Raw genomic sequence first — 22,885 nt, forward strand, 5'->3', positions numbered from 1 at the left:
TGTCTGCTAGGAATATGCGTTTTCCCTTAGCCTCATATATATATATTTATACACGCACACACTTTTTTATTGGTTTTACATGAATTTGTACATAATAACTTTAACCATTCCGAAACATTAAAATAAAAAGGTTCTTTCGAAACTTCGGACCTCCTCCCCTCCCTCCATGGGCTCCATTTTCAAAAAAAGATTTTCCTTTTTATTTCAGCCAGTGTGGTGTAGTGGTTAAGAGCGGTGGACTCGTAATCTGGTGAACCGGGTTCGCTTCCCCGCTCCTCCACATGCAGCTGCAGGGTGACCTTGGGCTAGTCACACTTCTCTGAAGTCTCTCAGCCTCACTCGTCTCTCAGAGTGTTTGTTGTGGGGGAGGAAGGGAAAGGAGAATGTTAGCAAAATTACAATGAAAGCAGGCAGCAAATGAATGCACACCTTAATCTGAAGAGTGAAGGAATCCCTGACTACAGTATTCTGAAAAGCCTACAAAAAAGCGAGTGTGGCAGTTTTGCCACAGAAACCACACTGACAGCAGATCAAGAAATGGGTGTGGAAGGGATTATTTGCCTGCCGTTAAGGTGAAACTTGTATTGGTTTTCCAAGATCACTGAGTAAGTTCGTTGTTGGAGTTTGGAGACCTAACTAACCATGGAAAATCTAGGACAGGCATGGGCAAACTCTGGCCCTCCAGATGTTTGGGACTACAATTCCCATCATTCCTGACCACTGGTCCTGCTAGCTAAGGATGATGGGAATTGTAGTCCCAAACATCTGGATGGCCGGAGTTTGCCTATGCCTGATCTAGGAGTTTAGTACAGTCATACCTCATGTTGCGAACGCTGTGCGTTACGTGTTTTCGGGTTGCAGTCCGCGCCGAACCCGGAAGTACTGAAACGGGTTACTTCTGGGTTTCGGCACTCACGCATGCACAGAGGCACCAAATCGTACTATGCGCAGAAGCACTGAATCGCGACCCATGCATGCGCAGACTCGACGCTGCGGGTTGCGGATGCGCCTCCCGCACGGATCGCGTTTGCAACCCGAGCGTCCGCTTACTTTTAGCCAATGCATTCTAATGGGGAATATTTCTGTTGTTTCCTCCCAGAGTTTCCTGCTTATTTTGCTGAATTAAAAGTTGCAAGAATACAATCCTAGCGAGCAATGACTAAACTGGTTGCCCGTAAGCCCCCACCAGTATGGACAGCGGCAGGGGATGGTGGCAAGTGGCTTGCAGCTACGTCTGGAGGGCTGCCAGTGTGGTGTAGTGGTTAAGAGCGGTGGACTCATAATCTGGGGAACCGGGTTCGCGTCCCCGCTCCTCCACATGCAGCTGCTGGGTGACCTTGGGGGGCTAGTCACACTTCTCTGAAGTCCCTCAGCCCCACTCTCCCCACAGAGTGTTTGTTGTGGGGGAGGAAGGGAAAGGAGAATGTGAGCCGCTTTGAGACTCCTTCGGGTAGTGAAAAGCGGGATATCAAATCCAAACTCTACTTCTTCTGCTGCTGCTGATTCTCCCTCCACTATAAGGTGGCAGTGATATAATCATAGCTAGAACAAAATTAAAAAATTAAAAAATTCCTTCCAGTAGCACCTTAGAGACCAACTAAGTTTGTTCTTGGTATGAGCTTTCGTGTGCATGCACACGAAAGCTCATACCAAGAACAAACTTAGTTCGTCTCTAAGGTGCTACTGGAAGGAATTTTTTAATTTTGTTTTGACTATGGCAGACCAACACGGCTACCTACCTGTAACTATAATCATAGCTCTGCATTTTGAGCTTCTTGTTCAGATGCGAAGGCCTGGTGCAGAATGGGGGTACCCTCCACACACACACACACACACCCCCAACGATATCTCCAATCTCTCTCCAGCTGTGGTTAAACTTCCCCGCCTAACCAGTAATCCGGTAGCTGGAACCTTGCCTGACAAAGGTGTGCCATTCCTCTCTCTCCCTTTCTCCCTGCAGCATTGACAACATCCCCAACCAGCTGTTCATCAACCTGACAGACCTGCTCTACCTGGATTTGAGCGACAACAAGCTGGAGAGCCTTCCCCCCCAGATGAGGCGTCTTGTGCACCTGCAGACCTTGATTCTGAACAACAACCCTCTCCTGCATGCGCAGCTCAGGTGAAGCGGCTGGGAGCCGGGGAGGGGGGGGGCAGGAGAGCGAGAGCAGGTGTCCCGCAGTCGCGCTCCTTTTGCTGTGTGTTTGAGCAAAGGAACTGGGGTGAGGGGGGGCAGCCTTTTAGCACCTTGAAGCTGTCGGGTTTCCTTTGGCGCTTTATTATTATTATTATTATTATTATTATTATTAATAATAATAATAATAAGTACAATACACACAAGCACACAACCGAACATAAAACAAACTTACAGTACTGAAAATATTCAAAATATATACATACATCTGCTTAATTTCTTTAAAAGAAAACAAAAAAGGAAAGGAAAGAAAACGAAGCTAAACATAAAAACATTAATCTTGACTTCCCTCCACCTATGTCTGGCTTCAGCTCACAGAGTGTTTGTTGTGGGGGAAGAAGGGAAAGGATAATGTTAGCCACTCTGATACTTCTTTGGGTAGTGATAAAATAGGATATCAAATCCAAACTCCTCTTCTTCATCATCAATACCAGTCTGCTGGCCGTAGAATCCATTTTCATTGTCTGGTTGTCAGCTTCCATATAATAGGTATATAATTCAATGGAATATTTTCCTCTGAAAAAGATGGGGTTTTTTTTTTACGAAATGCATGCCTGTCAATTTGTACCTAGATACATGGGAGACAACAGCCCCGTCTTGCATTTAAGGAAGTGGGCCCCGATCCACAAAAAGCTTATGCCGCAATAAATTTTAGTTTTTTACGGCCGGAATGGGGAACACCTGATAATCCTTCAGGGTTCCATCTTGTTATTGTCCTCTTCTCCCCTCTCTTTGAACTGAAGGCAACTCCCGGCGATGGTGGCCTTGCAGACGCTCCACCTCAGGAACACACAGCGGACCCAGAGCAATCTTCCCACGAGCTTGGAAGGCTTGTCAAACCTCGCAGGTATGATTCCCGAGGAGATGTGTGAATGGGCTCAGCTCCGTGCATTCAGCGGCCTGCGAAGGAGAATCCAAGGCTGCAGCTGTCTGCGTGTTTCCCTGGAAGTAAGTCCCATGGAACTACCTGAAGGAGCGTCTCCACCCCCATCGTTCAGCCCAGACACTGAGGTCCGGCTCCGAGGGCCTTCTCTCCCTGCGAGTAGTGAAGTTACAAGGAACCAGGCAGAGGGCCTTCTCGGTAGTGGCGCCCGCCCTGTGGAAATCCCTCCCATCAGATGTCAAGGAAATAAACAACTATCTGACTTTTGGAAGACATCTGAAGGCAACCCTGTTAAGGGAAGTTTTTAATGTTTGATGTTTTACCGCGTTTTTAATATTTTGTTGGGAGCCGGCCAGAGTGGCTAGGGAAACCCAGCCAGATGGGCAGAGTACAAATAAATTATTATTATTATTATTATTATTATTATTTATTTATTTATTTATTTATTTATTTATTTATTTATTACTTGGTGGGATTGGTTTTGGTAGGCATGCCTAGGGTTGCACCACTAAGGAATCATATAGGTTCCTGAATTAAATTGATAGACTGGGGCTACATTCATACCAAACCAATTTAAAGCACTAGGTATCACTTTGGGCAGGCTTATAATAATAATAAGAATAATTTATTATTTATACCCCACCCATCTGTCTGGGCTTCCCCAGCCACTCTGGGCGGCTTCCAACAAAATATTAAAATACAATAATCAATCAAACATTAAAAGTTTCCCTAAACAGGGCTGCCTTCAGATATCTTCTAAAAGTCTGGTAGTTGTTTTTCTCTTTGACATCTGGTGGGTTGGGCATTTCACAGGGTGGGTGCCACTACCAAGAAGGCCCTCTGTCTGGTTCCCTGTAGCTTGGCTTCTTGCAGTGAGGGAACCGCCAGAAGGCCCTCAGAGCTGGACCTCAGTGTCCGGGTAGATCGATGGGGGTGGAGGCACTCCTTCAGATACAGTGGTACCTCAGGTTACATTCACTTCAGGTTACATATGCTTCAGGTTACATACTCAGCTAACACAGAAATAACGCTTCAGGTTATGAACTTTGCTTCAGGATAAGAACAGAAATTGTGCTCTGGCGGCGCAGTGACAGCGGGAGGCCCCATTAGCTAAAGCGGTGCTTCAGGTTAAGAACAGTTTCAGGTTAAGAATGGACCTCCAGAACGAATTAAGTACGTAACCAGAGGTACCACTGTATACTGGACCGAGGCCGTTTAGGGCTTTAAAGGTCAGCACCAACACTTTGAATTGTGCTCTGAAACGTACCGAGAGTCAATGTAGGCCTTTCAAGACCGGTGTTACGTGGTCTCGGCGGCCGCTCCCAGTCACCAGTCTAACTGCCGCATTCTGGATTAGTTGTAGTTTCCGGGTCACCTTCAAAGAGCGCATTGCAGTAATCCAAACGAGATTGGCTTGACTTCCTGCAAAGGATTCTGGGAGCTGTTCTGTGTTACGGTTGCAGATAATCATTGGAGGGCACCAGGTTGTGGGGAGGCTCCTCTGGGACACTGGGATGCATCCAGAACCCACCCGTGTGAACCCTGACTCTGCTTTTCTTTAATTCTTCCCTCCTCTTCCTCCTATGCTCAGATGTGGACCTCTCCTGTAATGACCTGACCCGCGTCCCCGAATGTCTCTACACCCTCTCCAACATCCGGCGCCTCAATCTGAGCAGCAACCAAATTGGAGACCTCTCCCTCTGCATTGACCAGTGGTGCCAGCTGGAGACCCTCAATCTGTCGAGGAACCAGCTTACCTCCCTGCCGGTAGGTGGCGTTCCCCGTCCAGGTAACCGGGGACACCAGCTCTACCATGCTACTGGTTGGCTGCAGAGGAGCGGTTGGAAGAAGGGTCAGAGCCAGGGGATCGGTGGTGGTGGTGGGACAACGATGAGTGGTCAGAGGGAGACAAGGGAGAAGACTGCGAGGAGGAAGTTCGGGGGTTCAAATCCCCGTGACGGGGTGAGCTCCCGTTGCTCGTTCCCTGCTCCTGCCAACCTAGCAGTTTGAAAGCACATCAAAGTGCAAGTAGATAAATAGGTACCGCTCCAGCGGGAAGGTAAACGGCGTTTCCGTGTGCTCCTCTGGTTCTCCAGAAGCGGCTTAGTCATGCTGGCCACATGACCCGGAAGCTGTACGCCGGCTCCCTTGGCCAGTAAAGTGAGATGAGCGCTGCAACCCCAGAGTCGTCCGCTACTGGACCTGATGGTCAGGGGTCCCTTTACCTTTGTTGTTTATATTTTGAATTATATATATATATATGGGAGCAACAAACGCTTTTTAAGTGCCCAACCAAGATCATTGTTTGAAATGAGCGAGTTAATGAATGAAACGGCAAATGAATTCATGAGCAAATCTCCCTTGCTCTGCTCTGCTTGACTCTTTGCACATGTTTCCACCCTAGTCGGCCATCTGTAAGCTGACCAAGCTCAAGAAACTCTACCTGAACTCCAACAAGCTGGATTTTGACGGCATTCCTTCGGGGATCGGGAAGCTGGTCTCCCTGGAGGAATTCATGGCTGCAAACAACAACTTGGAACTGATTCCAGAAAGCCTCTGCAGGTATGCTAAGCCCTGCTCCAAGTCACCTCCTTGAGGCACAGTGTTTCCTCCCAGAGGACTAGCTGCATGGTTGGCCGTGCACACAGACATGCTTATATATGGCTTTGGCCGATGTGCTTCCAGGCTGAGACGATTCCTGTAAATCAGCTTTGTTCTGCCGCTACCTTGGAAACAATTACAGTCATATTTCGTGTTACGTTTGCTGCACGTTGCAGCTTTTCAGGTTACGAACGCGGCAAACCCAAAAGTGTTTACTTCCGGGTTCGCGGTGCGTGCATGCGCAGGAGCGATCTGCGCGCTTCGCACATGCGCAGAACCGATCTATCGCGTTTTGCGCATGCGCAGGTAGCGGCGCTCTACTTACAGACTTTTCGGGGTGCGAACGGCACCCCGAAACAGATCCCGTTCATAAGCAGAGGTACCACTGTAATAATGTCTCTTTCAGCCCACCTATGAACCCGAAGCTTGTAATTCATAAATTTTGGGGCATTCCCCTAATACTTTCCTTTATTCAATTTCTGTCGTGCAGCCTTCAAGGAGCTGAGCAATCAAAGCGAAAGACCACTACATTGGCTGCCCCTCCCATAACAAATAACAGTCGATAAAATACGATAAATAGGAAGGGCAGTTTTGTTTGAGTCGCAGAGGCTTAAAAGGTTAAGCAGTTTTAAAGCCTGGAATGAGAGCCAGTGTTGGGGTAATGCTTAGAGTGTTGGACCTCAGGCCTCAAAGACCAGGGAAGAAGAAGAAGAAGAACAAGAAGAAGAGTTTGGATTTGATATCCCGCTTTATCACTACCCGAAGGAGTCTCAAAGCGGCTAACATTCTCCTTTCCCTTCCTCCCCCACAACAAACACTCTGTGAGGTGAGTGGGGCTGAGAGACTTCAGAGAGGTGTGACTAGCCCAGGGTCACCCAGCAGAAGCATGTGGAGGAGCGGAGACGCGAACCCAGTTCCCCAGATTACTAGTCTACCACTCTTAACCACTACACCACACTGGTCCTCACTTGCTTGCTGGGTGACATTTAGCCAGTTAACACACACTCTCAGGGCCTAGCCTACCTCTCAGGGCTGTTGTTAGTGGAGGCAAGGGTGGGAGAACAACATACACTACCTTGAGCTCATCAGAGGGAAGATAGTTTAGGGGGAAAGCCATCAAAGAGCTGACGTGATCGCCGTTTGTACAATTTTGCGTGGCATTGGAGAGTGGATGGAGAGACTTTTTTCACCCCCATAACACTAGAACTTGTGGATGTCCAATGGATGTCCATTCAGACCAGACCAGAGAGTCCTCCTTCACATAGCGCAGAGTTGAACTATGGAACTCACTGCCACTGGAGGCAGTGACGGCCGCCAGCTTGGATCGCTTTAAAAGAGGATTGGGCAAATTCATGGAGGGAAACGCTATCAATGGCTATGAGCCGCAGTGGCGAAGCCCTGCTTCCACAGTTAATGGCAGCAATGCTTCTGGGTACCAGTTGCCGGAAACCACACGAGGGGAGAGGGATCCCGTGTTCAAATCCTGCTTCCTGGGGCCCTGTGAGAACAGGATCCCGAGTCTGATGGTCGTTATTTGCCAAGATGCCAGAATTATTGCCACGTTTGGTTTTGAGTAGGGCTCCCTCCTGGGCCTACCTGGAGATGCTGGGGATTCGAACCCGGAACCGTCTGGGTGCCAGGCAAATGCTCTACCACTGAACCACGCCCCTTCGCCTGATGACTGAACTGGTTCACAGGGAGACAATAAGCATCTCTTTTTCTCCCCGCAGGTGTGTCAAGCTCAAGAAGCTGGTTTTAAATAAGAACCGCTTGGTCACTTTACCTGAGGCCGTGCACTTTCTGACAGACATTGAGGTGAGGCCAGGGGGGTCCTTGCTGGCAGAAGGGCTGGGAGTTGGGATGGGGGGGGGATGTAAGAAAAGGGGACCAACATCTTACCTGAAGGAGAGTCTCCACCCCCATCGTTCAGCCCAGACACTGAGGTCCAGCGCCGAGGGCCTTCTGGCGGTTCCCTCACTGCAAGAAGTGAGGCTACAGGGAACCAGGCAGAGGGCCTTCTCAGTAGTGGCACCCGCCCTGTGAAACTCCCCCCCTGTCAGATGTCAAGGAGATAAACAACTATCTGACTTTTAGAAGGCATCTGAAGGCAGCCCTGTTTAGGGAAGCTTTTAATATTTGCTGAATTATTATGTTTTAATATTTTGCTTGAAGCCGCCCAGAGTGACCCATCCAGATGGGTGGGGTATAAATAAATTATTATTATTAGTATTAGTATTATCTTTCATGCCTAATGGGCCAAAAGTGAGAAGCCAAAATCCTATATGAACACGATTTAACCCCTCACAGAGTTACAATTCCCAGTGCTCTCTGGGAAGAGCGATTGTCTGATTAACCACTCTGAGATCTGTAGCTCTTCGAGGGGAAGAGGGGTCAACTTTCAGCACCCTTAACAAACAACATTTCCCAGAATCCTTTGGGGGGAATCCATGACTGTTTAAAGTGGTCCCTAGCGGCATGCGGATGAGCTCCTGTGTTTCTCGTTCCCATAGCTGCCTTTGACTTAAATAGCCTTCCCCCCGCGCACCCCCCCCCAACTCTGCTCCCGGCTCTGCAAATCCATCGCCCCTTCCTGCCCTTCCTTCTTGCAGATCCTGGATGTCCGTGAGAACCCCAACCTAGTGATGCCCCCCAAGCCTGTGGACAGGACCTCCGAGTGGTACAACATCGACTTCTCCCTGCAGAACCAGCTGCGACTGGCGGGGGCCTCCCCTGCTACCGTAGCAGCTGCCGGGGCAGGTGAGTTTGGTACTTCGAGTTATCCTGGTACATTCATCAGTAAAATAAAAATATACACTAGGGATTAACAGGAAGTCCAAATTGTGGTTGTATACATATGACTTTGGAATATTCTGGAATTTAATCTTGTTGTTTTTTAAAATATGGTGTATACACACACACACACACACACACACACATATATAATTTTTGTTTTCTGCTTGCACGTATGTTATTTCTATATATGTGTTGAAAGACAAAGGTCAACAAGCTATGCTGAGTGATATAATACTGTTTATTTTTGTAATATAAGAGTATGCTTTATATTTTACGTATAGAGTTTCGTATTGAACATTAACTTTATGTATAATCTTGAATGTGTTTCTTTCTGATTAGTTGCTTAGTTTGTAATATAGTAAAATCCTCAATAAAAATTTAAAATTAAAACAAAAAGGAATTGGTGGGAATCGACTTGTTATGCGAACACTCACCTGATAAACCATCTCCTGAGAACACATTGTGTTCGGAGAGCAGAAACTGCGTGATCCTTGTGGGAGCTTCAAATCTAGCTTCCATCCCCTAAAATTCTTTTCTTTCTCTATTTCCTCACTCCCCCCCTTTGTATTCCTAGGGAGCAGCCCAAAGGACCCCCTGGCACGAAAGATGCGCCTTCGGAGACGAAAAGACTCATCGCAGGATGACCAGGCGAAGCAGGTGCTGAAGGGGATGTCGGACGTGGCGCAAGAGAAGAACAAGAAGATGGAGGTAGGAACACACCCAGGAGGCCAAAACTATCAAGGGGGTGGAGAGTGAGTGTCCTTCGAAGGAAGGCTGCAGCGCTTGGGACTTTTTAGCTTAGAGAAAAGGCGAGGAAGAGGCGACACGATTTGTCGTTCAGTCGTTCAGTCGTGTCCGACTCTGGGGATGCAGCACTCATCTTGCTTTACTGGACGAGGGAGCTGGCATGCAGCTTCCGGGTCATGTGGCCAGCATGACAAGCCACTTCTGGCGAACCAGAGCAGCGCACGGAAACGCCGTTTACCTTCCCGCCGGAGCAGTTCCTATTTATCTACTTGCAATTGACGTGCTTTTGAACTGCTAGGTGGGCAGGAGCTGGGACCAAGCAACAGGAGCTCACCCCGTCTCAGGGATTCAAACCGCCGACCTTCTGATCAGCAAGCCCTAGGCTCTGTGGTTTAACCCACAGCGCCACCTGGGTCCCTTTAACCAGAGGTACCACTGTACATAAAAAGCCACCACCGTCCCATAACGCAACAGGTATTGCAGTGTCAAAGGAATGTTCGAATCCGGTTAAAGAAGCAGTAGCATTGTAATCAGGAAAATGCAATGCAATAATCCCCGTGTCTGAATGCACGCTAGGTTCCCTTCCTTTTCCGCTACCAGGATCCCTTATTCCTTGTTCTTATCGCTGTTAGTATCCTTTACTAACTCTCTCTCCCTCCCTCCGTTCTCTTTCCGCGCTAGGAGAACGGAGACCCAAAGTACACGGACCTGAAAACACGCCGCTGGGATCAGAGTTTGGAGAAGCCTCAGCTCAACTACTCCGAGTTCTTTACGGAGGATGTGGGGCAGCTCCCTGGCGTCACCGTCTGGCAGATTGAGAACTTTGTGCCCACAATGGTGGACGAGGCCTTTCACGGGAAGTTCTACGAGGCCGACTGCTACATCGTTCTGAAGGTGAGGGGAGCAGGCGTCTTGTTTTTATCCTCACAGCCACCCCTGCGAGGTAGGAGGCTTGCTTGCCCATCGCCTCACTCACACCAAACTAGGATGTGCTAAAACAAAATATAAAATTAAAAAATTAAAAAAATCCTTCCAGTAGCACCTTAGAGACCAACTAAGTTTGTTCTTGGTATGAGCTTTCGTGTGCATGAGCTATAGCTCTGGGAGGGTAATGGGAGTCCCTTAACGACTCTCGGCACACTTAACAAACTACAGCTCCCAGAATTCACTGGGGGAAGCCATCGCTGTTTAAAGTGGCACTCTAGTGTTTTAAGCGTGTATTGTGAAGGTGGCCGTGATCTCCCAAGGATAAGGAACCTGTGACCCTTCAGATGTTGTCAGGACTAAATAATAATAATAATAATATATTAATTTACTATTTCTACCCTGCCCATCTGGCTGGGTTTCCCCAGCCACTCTGGGTGGCTTCCACCAAAAGATTTAAAATACATTACAACATCATTCATTAAAAACGTCCCTAAACAGGCCTGCCTTCAGATGTCTTCTAAAGGTCAGATACTTGTTTATTTCCTTGACGTTTGATGGGAGGGCGTTCCACAGGGTGGGTGCCACTACCGAGAAGGCCCTCTGCCTGGTTTCTTGTAACCTCCCTTCTCACAGGGAGGAAACCACCAGAAGGCCCTCAGAGCCGAACCTCAGTGTCCGGGCAGAACGATGGGGGTGGAGATGCTCCTTCAGGTATACTGGACCAAGGCCGTTTAGGGCTTTAAGGGTCAGCACCAACACTTTGAATTGTGCTCAGAAACATACAGCTCCCATAATCCCTTACCTTTGGCCTTGCTGGCTTGGGCTGATGGGAGTTTGAGTCCGACAACATCTGGAGGTCCACAGGTGCCCTGCCCTTGCCATGGGAGTAGAAAGTTGTACTGTGTCTGGTTTGATGCCACCATACGCAGGTCCCTAACCCAAAGCGACCTTGAGGGCAGGGAGGATTCCTTTTCAAGCTTGCCCATTGGTCCAGCTGCGAACATTGCTTCTCCCCAGACTTTCCTAGACGATAACGGCTTATTGAACTGGGAGATCTACTACTGGATTGGCCAGGAGGCCACGCTCGACAAGAAAGCCTGCTCCGCCATCCATGCGGTCAACCTGCGCAACTATCTGGGCGCCGAATGCCGCAGCATCCGGGAGGAGATGGGAGACGAGAGCGACGAGTTCAGCCAGGTAAGCTCCTTCCTCCCTGCAGGTTGCTGGCTATATCTTATCTTTCCCCTTTTGCCTTATTTAAAAAAAATGACTTTCGTGGCTATTGGCAGGTCTTCGATCACGAGATCTCCTACATTGAAGGTGGGACGGCCAGTGGCTTCTATACAGTGGAGGACACACACTATGTCACCAGGTAAGAAATGATGGTAATGGTCCCCTTTTGAGACCCGGTACTTCTTCTGTTTCTTCTGTTTATGGAAGTGAGAGCTGGACCATGAAAGAAGGCTGATGGCCGAAGAATTGATGCTTTTGAATTATGGTGCTGGAGGAGACTCTGGAGAGTCCCATGGACTGCAAAAAGATCAAACTTATCCATCTTTCAAGAAATCAGCCCTGACTGCTCACTGGAAGGACAGATCCTGAAGTTGAGGCTCCAATACTTTGGCCACCTCATGAGAAGAGAAGACTCCCTAGAAAAGACCCTGATGTTGGGAAAGATGGAGGGCACAAGGAGAAGGGGGCGACAGAGGACGAGATGGTTGAACAGTGTTCTCGAAGCGACTGGCATGAGTTTGGCCAAACTGCGGGAGGCAGTGGAGGATAGGGGTGCCTGGCGTGCTCTGGTCCATGGGGTCATGAAGAGTCGGACACGACTGAATGACTGAACAACAACAACAACTTCTTTTTTAAGATTTCTATCCAGGGCCCGACACCCAAATCTTGTTTTGCTTTCGTGTGAAGAGAGGGTGCTTCTGAGCCCAAACAGGGTCATTTTCTTTTTCTGCTAACCCCAGAGCATTTGGGATTACTGGGTGCAACTTTCAGGCTGTCTCTTCTGAATGGGTCTCAATCCACTGCCTCTCCAAAGACTCACTTGTAATTTAGGGGATCCAGATTTTATTTTATTTTATGAAGATGCTCCTGCTTATGACTCCTGGTTGTTCTCCTTGTTCCCCTCTGTTTCTTAATTGCGGGGGACTAACACTAATACCGGTGGGTGGCGCTGTGGGTTAAACCACAGAGCCTAGGGCTTGCTGATCAGAAGGTCGGCGGTTCGAATCCCCGCAACGGGGTGAGCTCCCGTTACTCGGTCCCAGCTCCTGCCCACCTAGCAGTTCGAAAGCACGTCAAAGTGCAAGTAGATAAATAGGTACCGCTCCGGCGGGAAGGTAAATGGCATTTCCGTGCGCTGCTCTGGTTCACCAGAAGCGGCTTTGTCATGCTGGCCACATGACCCAGAAGCCGTATGCCGGCTTCCTCGGCCAGTAACGCAAGATGAGCGCTGCAACCCCAGAGTCGGACACGACTGGACCTAATGGTCAGGGGTCCCTTTACCTTTAACACTCGTAAATTTATAATTTTTCATTTGATTATTCTGCCTAGAGACGGATGGAAAGGGACATCTTGGCCATAGCAATAGTTTTGGGTTTGGATTGGTTCAGCAGTACGAAAAACTGATTTGGTCAGAGAACAGGAGATTGTTCAAGTTCTGAAGGCAGGATAATAAATAATGTGGGATGCAGGAAAGATTTGTGACTTTGAGATTGTTTTGAATTTGGGGAAAACTGTTTAGCTTACAATTCCTCTTGGTGGGGCAGTGCCCTGATAGATCAGTCTTCTCTGCCTAGATCTTTCTAGTGTAAACATTATATGACAGAGGCCTCCAACCCACCAAGTTTTGTAGCCCTGGAACAGCCTCTCTTTATCTAGTGTCAATCCATTTCCTCTTCCGTGCTGGCCGTTTTGAATGTCCTCTTATTTTAAGGAAGTAGGGGAAATCTTCGTGAATTGCAAAACTTCCCAGACCTTTGGCCAACAGACCCACTGATAGATTTAAGTTTCTGGCCGTCATCTAACATTTTTGCCCCCCCCCCCAATTTCAATGTAGGCTTTACCGCGTTTATGGAAAGAAGAACATTAAGCTGGAACCGGTACCTCTGAAGGCGGCATCTCTGGACCCTCGGTAAATATTTAGGGCGATTCTCTTTTGAAAACGGGATCCTCTAAAATCAGCAATTTAGGGGGAAACTAAGCCCCAAACGGACGCAGGTGGCGCTGTGGGTTAAACCACAGAGCCTAGGGCTTGCTGATCAGAAGGTCGGTGGTTCAAATCCCCACAACAGGGTGAGCTCCCGTTGCTCGGTCCCAGCTCCTGCCAACCTAGCAGTTCGAAAGCACACCAGTGCAAGTAGATAAATAGGTACTGCTCCAGCGGGAAGGTAAACAGCGTTTCTGTGCGCTGCTCTGGTTCGCCAGAAGCGGCTTAGTCATGCTGGCCACATGACCCAGAAGCTGTACACTGGCTCCCTCAGCCAGTAAATTGAGATGAGCGCCATGACCCCAGAGTTGTCCGCATCAGGAGTCCCTTTACTTTTACCTTTAATCCTTAAATATTACATATGGTTGAGTTTGCGTTCTAGATCTTCTGTCTCATAGGAAGTCCTCAATCAATTCATTATATTGGTGGAGTTGTACTTGCAAAGGCATCCTTGGATTGAGCTAAGGAGTTATTTTCTAAGGTCCACCAAGAATTTCTTTTAAAAAACGAGAGAACTTTAACTCCACATTAGTGCTTGCTATCCATATTTGAGGGAGTAAACCATAATATTACGGTAAATAATACTAAACGCAAGGAATTGGTTTGTTCTTTATTGATTGTCGCACAGCAATCTGGAGTTCAGAGATGGAAATCCTTGGAAAATTTAGACTTCCCTGCTTGGGAAACCCAGGAGACAAAAGTCAGAGATACTTTTGCAAAGGGATCAAATACTTATTTCACTCATTATAATGCACATCAATCTCTGACTTTTGTCTTCCGGGTTTCTGGGGTTTTTCCTGTTGTTATTCTGTCTCTCACAGCTACAGTAAACCTACCATTAAAATTATGGACTGGTCATTTCTTCATCAGAGGGAAAACGGGCAAATTTAGCAGGGGATTAAATACTTTTCTCTCTCACTGTATTTGGAAAAAAGGGCCCGTCTTTTTCTTTCTTTATCTCCAACTTGCCTCTTTCCTGGTACTTTGTTTCAAGGTTCGTCTTCCTGTTGGACCATGGCCTCGAGATCTACATCTGGAGGGGGAGCCAGGCCACTCTGAGTGGCACCACCAAAGCCAGGTAACCCCCCCCCCCAAGCAAAGAACGGGTTGTGGTTGATCTTGGCGTGTCAGTAGCTTTTAGACTTTGGATGGTGTCAGTGGTAAACTTTATTTGAACTGCTGAGGCCCTTATCATTTTTTGTTTACTTTATTTACACTTCCTAAAATATGTACACCGCTTTAAAAAAAAATGTATTACCATCTGCCTTACTGCAGGGAAGATTTGCAGGTAAACCATATGCGGAACGACTCTGCCCCTGTGGCCTGCCGGAGGTAGAATCTGTTACTCATGTTTTATTACGTTGCCGCTTTTACAATGACATACGCCGTGTTTTTATTTCCCCAGTCATGCAAAATCCTTTAAATGAATTCCTATGCCTTAAATGCCTTGTGGAGGACAGGGACCCTGAGATTACCCTGAAAGTAGCGAAATACTGTGTAGCAGCCATGAGGCTCAGAGAACGAGCGGTGTTATCGCTATGAACAGAACCCTAAATGGCAATTTTTAGGCAATATTTTAAATGCCCCGATTCTAATCTATATATTTTAGATGCTGCTGTATACGTGCATACACGTGTATGGTATTTGCTGTGCAAATTTTAATGTATCACTTTTGTATTGTTGATTTAGTGAGTTGGTCTGTGACCGTAAAAATAAATTCAAATTCAAATTCAATGTACACCGCTTGTGTGCAGCAATAAAAACTGTCAAGGCAGTTTGCAAAAAAAATAAAACAAAAAATCAATAAAAACGAGTAACAACACTTTAAAACAGGCATAGGCAAACTCCGGCCCTTCAGAAGTTTTGGAACTACAATTCCCATCATCCCTAGCTAACAGGACCAGTGGTCAGGGATGATGGGAATTGTAGTCTCAAAACACCTGGAGGGCCGGAGTTTGCCTATGCCTGCTTTAAAACATTCAAGAAATTAAAACCAGCAGTAAACTAAAAGCAAATTAAAACACATATCTTTTTTATAATTTTTTATTTGGAAAATTTAAATTTTCCACAAACAGAATTCCAGATACATCAAACAGCAAATATGAACAAAGAACACATATCAGCGTTCCAGACATCTGGGTAGACTTGCCTTTAACAAAAAGTTTTTAGCAGGTGCCAAAATGTGTACCATGAAGATGCCTGCCGGATATCAATAAGCAGGGAGTTCCAAAGTGTAGATGCTGCCACACTGTGATAAAAATAAAAATAAATTTATTACTTATACCCCGCCCATCTGGATGGGTTTCCCCAGCCACTCTGGCAAGCTTCCAACAGAATATTAAAAATACGACAAAACATCAAACATTAAAAACTTCCTTAAACAGGGCTGCCTTCAGATATCTTCTAAAAGTCAGATAGTTCTTTATCTCTCTGACCCCTGATGGGAAGGCGTTCCACAGGGCTGGTGCCACTACCGAGAAGGCCCTCTTGCCTGGTTCCCCTGTAACTTCGCTTCTTGCAGTGAGTGAACTGCCAGAAGGCCCTCGGCACTGGACCTCAGTGTCCGGGCAGAACAATGGGGGTGGAGACGCTCCTTCAGGTATACTGGGCCAAGGCCGTTTAAGGCTTTAAAGGTCAACACCAACACTTTGAATTGTGCTCAGAAACGTACTGGGAGCCAATGTAGGTCTTTCAAGACTGGTGTTACGTGGTCCCGGCGGCCGCTCCCAGTCACCAGTCTAGCTGCCGCATTCTGGATTAGTTGTAGTTTCCGGGTCACCTTGAAAGGTAGCCCCACGTAGAGCGCATATAAGATTTGTTTCTTACAAATAAATATTACGCAGCACCTGCAACCGTGCCAGCGGTTGAAGTGGGCATGTCATGGGATAATGTGATCCTGCATGCAAACTGCCCCCAAGTTGTTTAAGGGCTCTATAAGACCAGGGGTCAGCAACCTTTTCCAGCCGTGGGCCGGTCCACCATCCCTCAGACCATGTGCTGGGCTGGATATTTATTTTGGGGGTGGGGGTGGGGAATGAACAAATTCCTATGCCCCACAAATAACCCAGAGGTGCATTTTAACTAAAAGGACACATTCTACTCATGTGAAAACACCCTGATTCCCAGACCGTCCACGGACCGGATTGAGAAGGCGATTGGGCCGCATCCGGCCCTCAGGCCTTAGGTTGCCTACCCCTGCTATAGAAAAATAACACATGGATTTTCATTCCTGATTTGCTTGCCATGGATTGTGCTTACTGGAAACTGGTTATGTGCAGTTTTTATATCCTGGCCACCTTGAGGTTACCTGTGCAGATAAGCATCTGTTTTTAAATTTCGTTTCCAGGTGTTTTGAAGAATTTGGTGTTTCAAATGTATTGTTTTGCTGCTTCGCCGTTCGACACCCTGGACTCTTTTGGGAGGGAAGGGGTGGAAATGTATTAAGTAAATGAAAAACCGAACACTAATTGGACATGAACCCTTGTTGAAATGCAAAGCAGGTGATCTGCTCCTCTGAGCTCCGTTTTGTCTTTCCCTGAATCAGTCTTCCGCTCCGTTCTTCCCCCACTCCTAGGCTTTTCGCAGAGAAGATCAATAAGAACGAGAGGAAGGGGAAGGCAGAGATCCTGACCGTCAGTCAGACACAGGAGGCGTCTGAGTTTTGGGAGCTCCTGGGGGGGCAGCCAGACGAGATCAAGCCCAATGTCCCAGATGACTTCAAGCCTCCCAGACCGAAACTCTACAAGGTGAGTCGGTGCAGACATCTGTCACAACCAGGGTGGATAAAAACCAATGATTTTTTTAAAAAAATAAATAAATCGGATTTTTAAAATTAAAATAGGGTTTTATTTTTTATTTAAATCGGATTTTTAAAATGAAATGCTTTTGGAGGGAAAATCTTTGTAAATATAGTTTTCTATTTAAGTTACATTATGGTCCAGACTCCAAAGGCTATTCATCAGGAAATAAAGATTTGTTTTAAATTTTTCATGTGTGCTAAAACTCAGCCTAATTTTCTTTTAATTGTTTAACCGCATCAGTTAACAAACATGGATACGTATGCTGTTAATGTTACTGTTTTAATTAAATAAAACGTTTAAATGATTTCTCTCCTTCCAGTAAAATACAGCAGAAAAGTTGTCCAAATATAAACAGTTAACTTGTTAAAAACATCACAATCATTTTATAATTATCTGTCTTACGTATTTGTAATAGTATGACCAAATCAGTAATTTTTGATAGGACTGTAGAAACTACTCTGGAAATTTACTATTCCAGAAATGAAGCCTTTAGCGGGTTGTAAATATTAAGTCTGTGTGTAAAAAAATAAATAAATGATTTAAATCAAGTCTTACTGACTAGTGATTTAAATCAATTTGATTTAAATCAAAGCCACCCTGGTCACACCCAAACACTTACAACAGCTCTCAACACCCTTAACAAACTACAGTTCCCAGGATCCTTTGCAGGAAGCCTGGGCTATATAAAGCGATATGGCGCTGCTTTTAAAGTATGGAGCCGGAGAGACCCCCGAGCAGGAAAAGCCTTGCCAGGTGGGCTGTTGATTGCTCCCTTCTCCCTGCTAACACCCATTTTCCCTTTTCTTTTTCCGTCCCCTGTTCTCCCACAGGTCGGTTTAGGTTTGGGTTACCTGGAGCTGCCCCAGATCAACTACAAGCTTTCTGTGGAACACAAGAAGAGGCCAAAAGTGGATCTGCTGCCAGAAATGAGACTGGTACGCCACTCTGTGTTTATAGAATTATACCGGGTATATAGAATTGGAAGGGACCACCAGGGGTCATCTAGTCCAACCCGGCTGCAGTGCAGGAATGGGATGGGGAGAGGGAAGCTCTTATTAGGACGGGCGCCACTACTGAGAAGACTCAGCTTACGGCAGCTGCTTTGAAACAGTGGCAGCGCATTTCCAAATAACTGCCCTTTGGGCAACTCTGGCGCCAGGCCTTGAGGAGCTGCCAGAATGGATCTTGGCAGCCGAGCAGGGTGAATTGAAACCCTTCCTCCTTGTCTCCCCTTCCGCAGCTTCAAAGTCTGCTGGACACCAAGTCCGTCTACATCCTGGACTGCTGGTCGGATGTTTTCATCTGGATCGGCCGGAAGTCTCCTCGCCTGGTGCGCGCCGCTGCCCTCAAGCTGGGCCAGGAGCTCTGCAGCATGCTCCATCGCCCCAAACACACCATGGTGACCCGCAACCTGGAGGGCACTGAGTGCCAGGTAGGTGGCTGGGTGGGCGGGCGGGTATTTATTGATTCGTTTGTTTTTTTTTAACCCACATACCAACTGCAATTTCGTAACAAACACACCTATTGCGGTTTGTGAGCTGTATCTCCAATGGTGTCCCCATTTAGAGAGCATTATCCGTTTGCATTTCTTAGTGCAGAAAGTATTGATCTGATGTGTAGAGATCTTTCCTGTTCAGATTAATTCAAGAGGGTTCTGGAAGCTTCGCTGTGTGAAAGAAGCAAGAAAGAGGTTCGTGATGTTTGGGTTATTCCTTCAGAGAAGCTGATTACAGCTGGCTTAAACTGGTGTTCTCATCTTTTTCTGTCAAAGTCCATAAAAGTAAGGAATGAAAAATGGGAGTCCTTGGAAAGTTCAGGAAGTCAAATAGAAAGGTTGCAAGGACTCAGGCCAGGACGGCAATAAACAGTGGTTTTCTCTATTTTTGTTGTTTAAAGTATGAAACAAATTCCAGTTGCAATGGTTTTTAACTCCAGGACAAGGCCCTGTTTCGTTTATTCTTCATCAGCTGTCGTTTCTTAGTTTTAAACACTCGGTACACTTTGACAATAAAACTAAGAAACAACAGCTGATGAAGAATAAACGAAACAGGGCCTTGTCCCGGACTATAAAGGTAAGGCCTGAAGGAGCCTGGGTCTCACTTTCTCTTTCTATCTCTCTTCCTTCTGGTGTGATGTTCAGTATACAGCGGTACCTTGGTTTATGACCATAATCTGTTCCGGAGGTCGGTTCGAAAACCAAAACAGGTTGTAACCCAAGGCGCACTTTCGCCAGTGGGGCCTCCAAAAAAAATTGTTCGTAAACCAAAAAATTTGTTCGTAATCCCCCCAAAAAAAATGGGTCGTAAACTAAAAAAAACTGTCCGTAAACCAAAAAATGGGTCATAATCCCAAAAAAGTTTGCAAACCGGGACACGCACTTCCGGGTTTGACGTGTTCATAATCCAAAACGGACGCAAAGCAGACTGTTCGCAAACCAAGGTACCACTGTATAGTGTTAAGGTTTAGACTTAGTATAAGTTTAAGTTAAGTCTGCTGCAACTGGATTTCTTACGGACAGTGCCAGTCCTGAATGTATTGGATTTGTGACCATTATGCTCATTTGCCTTCAGTAGCAGCAATGCTCTGCTGGATGAAATACAATTGCCTCTGGTCTATTTTTGGGGAATCCCGCAACGTGTTTTAAGTAGTTACTCTGCCAAGTATACATTGGAATCTGCTCTGGATCAATATTGAGTAGAATTCAGTGACAAGCATCACAGTAGCCCACCCTTCACGGATCTGCAAATCCAGGCATTGTGTGTTCCTTTTATCCAAAACAAAATAAAATAAAAAAATTCCTTCCAGTTGCACCTTAGAGACCAAATAAGTTTGTTCTTGGTATGAGCTTCCGTGTGCATGCACACTTCTGAAGTGTATCTTCACTGTGTCTGAAGAAGTGTGCATGCACACGAAAGCTCATACCAAGAACAAACTTATTTGGTCTCTAAGGTGCAACTGGAAGGAATTTTTTTTATTTTATTTTGTTTTGACTATGGCAGACCAACACGGCTACCTACCTGTAACTGGTCCTTCTATCCAGTTTTATTAATTGCGTTTAAACCCCACCTTTCTTGTGGTTCTCATTTAATCCCCACAACAGCCCTAGTCAAGGGCAGGATAATCGGCTGAGAGGCAACGTTTGCCCCATGGCCGAGTGGGGATTTGAACCCTGGTCCTAGTCCGACACTAACCACTGTGCAACACTGTCTCTTGCATTATATAATAAAACTTTATTGCAGCTATAAGCTCACACATAAATAGACACGCAAATCATACCTGTCTTACAATCCATGCAAAAACAGCTAAAATAATTACATTACGATAAAAATAATAACATAAAACATTTACAATCGGGAGAAATAAATATAAATTCAACCTATGATACTATCAGGAGTTATAGGCCCAAAAGGGGTGGAAAAGAACCATTAGGATTCCTGTAATAGGCCATTTCGCCTCTTATAGTTCAAAACCGAAGTCAGATTTGCAAGGTTACTGTTGGGTTAGAATCCTGGAGTAAAAGGGTAAGCTGGATCTCTACTGGAAGTCCAGAGAATTTTTGGACCATTGGGCTCAACAAATTTCTCCTGACATCACTGTATAAAGGGCAGATAAAAACAATATGCAGGAGGGATTCCCTCGACAATTCATCACACGAGCAAAAATCTGATACACGGCCCCTAGTGAATCTATGTGACATGACCCCGGAAGGAAAGGCATTAAACCTTGCCTTAATAAACGCAAAACGATGTTTTGCAGCGGTAAGGGATGAGAAGTAAGATGGGAGATCTGTCTCTTGCATTACTTTGGCTGCAGGCTGCAAGTAAACAAAGCCTGATCTCTGTGCACTGCACACGTTCTCTTGGGGCCAGATCAACAGTTGAGCGGGTCCGCTGGCCCTGTCCTAGTTTGTCTCTCAGTAGGGTGGCGTTTCCAGTGGTGATGTCTGTTGTCTGTCCTTCCCCCCCCCCCCCAGGTCTTCAAATCCAAATTCAAGAACTGGGATGACGTGCTCAAGGTGGATTACACCCGCAACGCAGAGTCGGTCAAGCAGGCGGAGGGCCTTTCAGGGAAAGTCCAGAAAGACTCTGAGAAGAAGGATCAGATGAAGGCCGACCTGACAGCCCTCTTCCTGCCACGCCAGCCCCCCATGCCGCTAAGCGAGGTAGGTCTCGGGTGGAGCGGGTGGCTGGGCTGAGATTCCCCTCTGCAGATTCACCTCATGTGAAGAGGAGGCGTGAAGGGCGGGGGGTCGAAAATCTGCCCTGCTGCTTCCTGCACACACACCCCCCCCCAGTCGTCGTCCTACCCCAAACTCTTTGCAGTCAAACCAAGGAGAAAATTCCTACGTGGAATTCTGTAATTTGAAGACTCTGCCAGTGAGCCCCCCGAGGCCTGTAAAATTCAAAGCGTTGGTGCAGACCCTGAAAGCCCTAAAAGGCCTCGGTCCTGTATACCTGAAGGAGCATCTCCAGCCCCATTGTTCAGCCCTGTCTGTGGGTCTCAAAGCCTCCTTTTCCCCCCATTTTGGAGAGGGAAGGTTATGGTTTTGTTTTGCTCTTGTTTTTATTGGGAATTTTGGGTTGTTATCTTGCATTTTTACGCTGTGAAACCCAACCAGAGATCTTCAGATGAAGGGTGGTCTAATAATAATAATAATAATAATAATAATAATAATAATAATAATAATTAATAAAAATATTGAGTGACACCTCCTCGCTGCTACGTTCAGTCTTCCTCTTAGTTCTGCCATCAGCGCCACTCATTTCTCTCTTTCTCGGGGGCAGGCGGAGCAGCTCATGGAGGAATGGAACGAAGACCTGGATGGCATGGAGGGCTTTGTCCTAGAAGGCAAGAAGTTCGCCCGCCTACCCGAGGAGGAATTTGGGCATTTCCACACCCAGGATTGCTACGTCTTCCTGTGCCGGTAAACAGGCCCTTGTTGTCCCTCACCCACCCACCTCTCAGGCATCATTGCCTCCCTCTTTCTTTCCCTTCTCTGTCCAGTCCGATCCAATGCAGAATCATGGAATTTGTAGAGTTGGGAGGGACCCCCAAGGGTCATCTAGTCCAACCCCGAGCACTGCAGGATTTGGACCAAATGGGAGTGTTTCCGTTGAGTCTGGAAAGCAAGCCTACAGAGCTGACTTACACAGAACCAGGCCGCGGTTCCGCCTGGGCCCTCCACACCTCTCAGCCCGGCCCTCGGGGCTCTCCCCAAGCCACACCCCTTGCTGGTCATGCTTGGCTCCACCTTTGAGCCCTGCGGTGCAGATGCGTCTTGCGATTTGCGCTGAAGCTTCCTTGGGAGGAGGGAGCAATCCGCTTCCATCGCTGAGTGAGTCACTGTGCTTTTCACCTTCAAAGGTACTGGGTCCCCGTGGAGAGCGAGGAGCAAGAGGAGGAGGGGAAGAAGAAGAAGAAGAAGAGACCCGAAGGGGCTGCCGAGGGAGAGGAGGAGGAAGAAGAGGAGGAGGAGGAGGAGGAAGAGGAGAAGCAGCCCGAGGAAGATTTTCAATGCATTGTTTATTTTTGGCAAGGCAGGGAGGCCTCCAACATGGGCTGGCTCACATTCACTTTCAGCCTCCAGAAGAAATTCGAGAACCTTTTTCCTGGGAAGCTGGAGGTGAGCGATTTCGGTGGTACTTGAGGGTCAATTTTTTTTAAAAAAAATCCACTGGGAAAACAGTTATGTCCAGTACAGTCGTACCTCATGTTACGAACGC

At 47.0% G+C, this 22,885-nt stretch overlaps 1 protein-coding gene across 1 annotated transcript in view; it reads left to right on the top strand.

Annotated features, from left to right (window-relative positions):
• FLII (FLII actin remodeling protein) overlaps positions 1–22,885 on the top strand; it is a 51,403-nt gene that overhangs the window by 15,572 nt on the left and 12,946 nt on the right. Inside the window, exons 6-23 of the mRNA XM_033166923.1 lie at positions 1,961–2,122; positions 2,938–3,041; positions 4,669–4,844; positions 5,482–5,639; positions 7,409–7,493; positions 8,288–8,435; positions 9,046–9,179; positions 9,900–10,112; positions 11,163–11,342; positions 11,435–11,517; positions 13,213–13,287; positions 14,357–14,440; positions 16,937–17,108; positions 17,993–18,097; positions 18,403–18,594; positions 21,136–21,324; positions 21,947–22,086; positions 22,527–22,785. Of these exons, the coding sequence (XP_033022814.1) occupies positions 1,961–2,122; positions 2,938–3,041; positions 4,669–4,844; positions 5,482–5,639; positions 7,409–7,493; positions 8,288–8,435; positions 9,046–9,179; positions 9,900–10,112; positions 11,163–11,342; positions 11,435–11,517; positions 13,213–13,287; positions 14,357–14,440; positions 16,937–17,108; positions 17,993–18,097; positions 18,403–18,594; positions 21,136–21,324; positions 21,947–22,086; positions 22,527–22,785 (2,659 nt within the window). The remainder of the gene's footprint in view (positions 1–1,960; positions 2,123–2,937; positions 3,042–4,668; positions 4,845–5,481; positions 5,640–7,408; positions 7,494–8,287; positions 8,436–9,045; positions 9,180–9,899; positions 10,113–11,162; positions 11,343–11,434; positions 11,518–13,212; positions 13,288–14,356; positions 14,441–16,936; positions 17,109–17,992; positions 18,098–18,402; positions 18,595–21,135; positions 21,325–21,946; positions 22,087–22,526; positions 22,786–22,885) is intronic.

This window comes from Lacerta agilis, chromosome 13 (genome assembly GCF_009819535.1).
Source record: "Lacerta agilis isolate rLacAgi1 chromosome 13, rLacAgi1.pri, whole genome shotgun sequence".
Lineage (NCBI taxonomy): Eukaryota > Metazoa > Chordata > Lepidosauria > Squamata > Lacertidae > Lacerta > Lacerta agilis.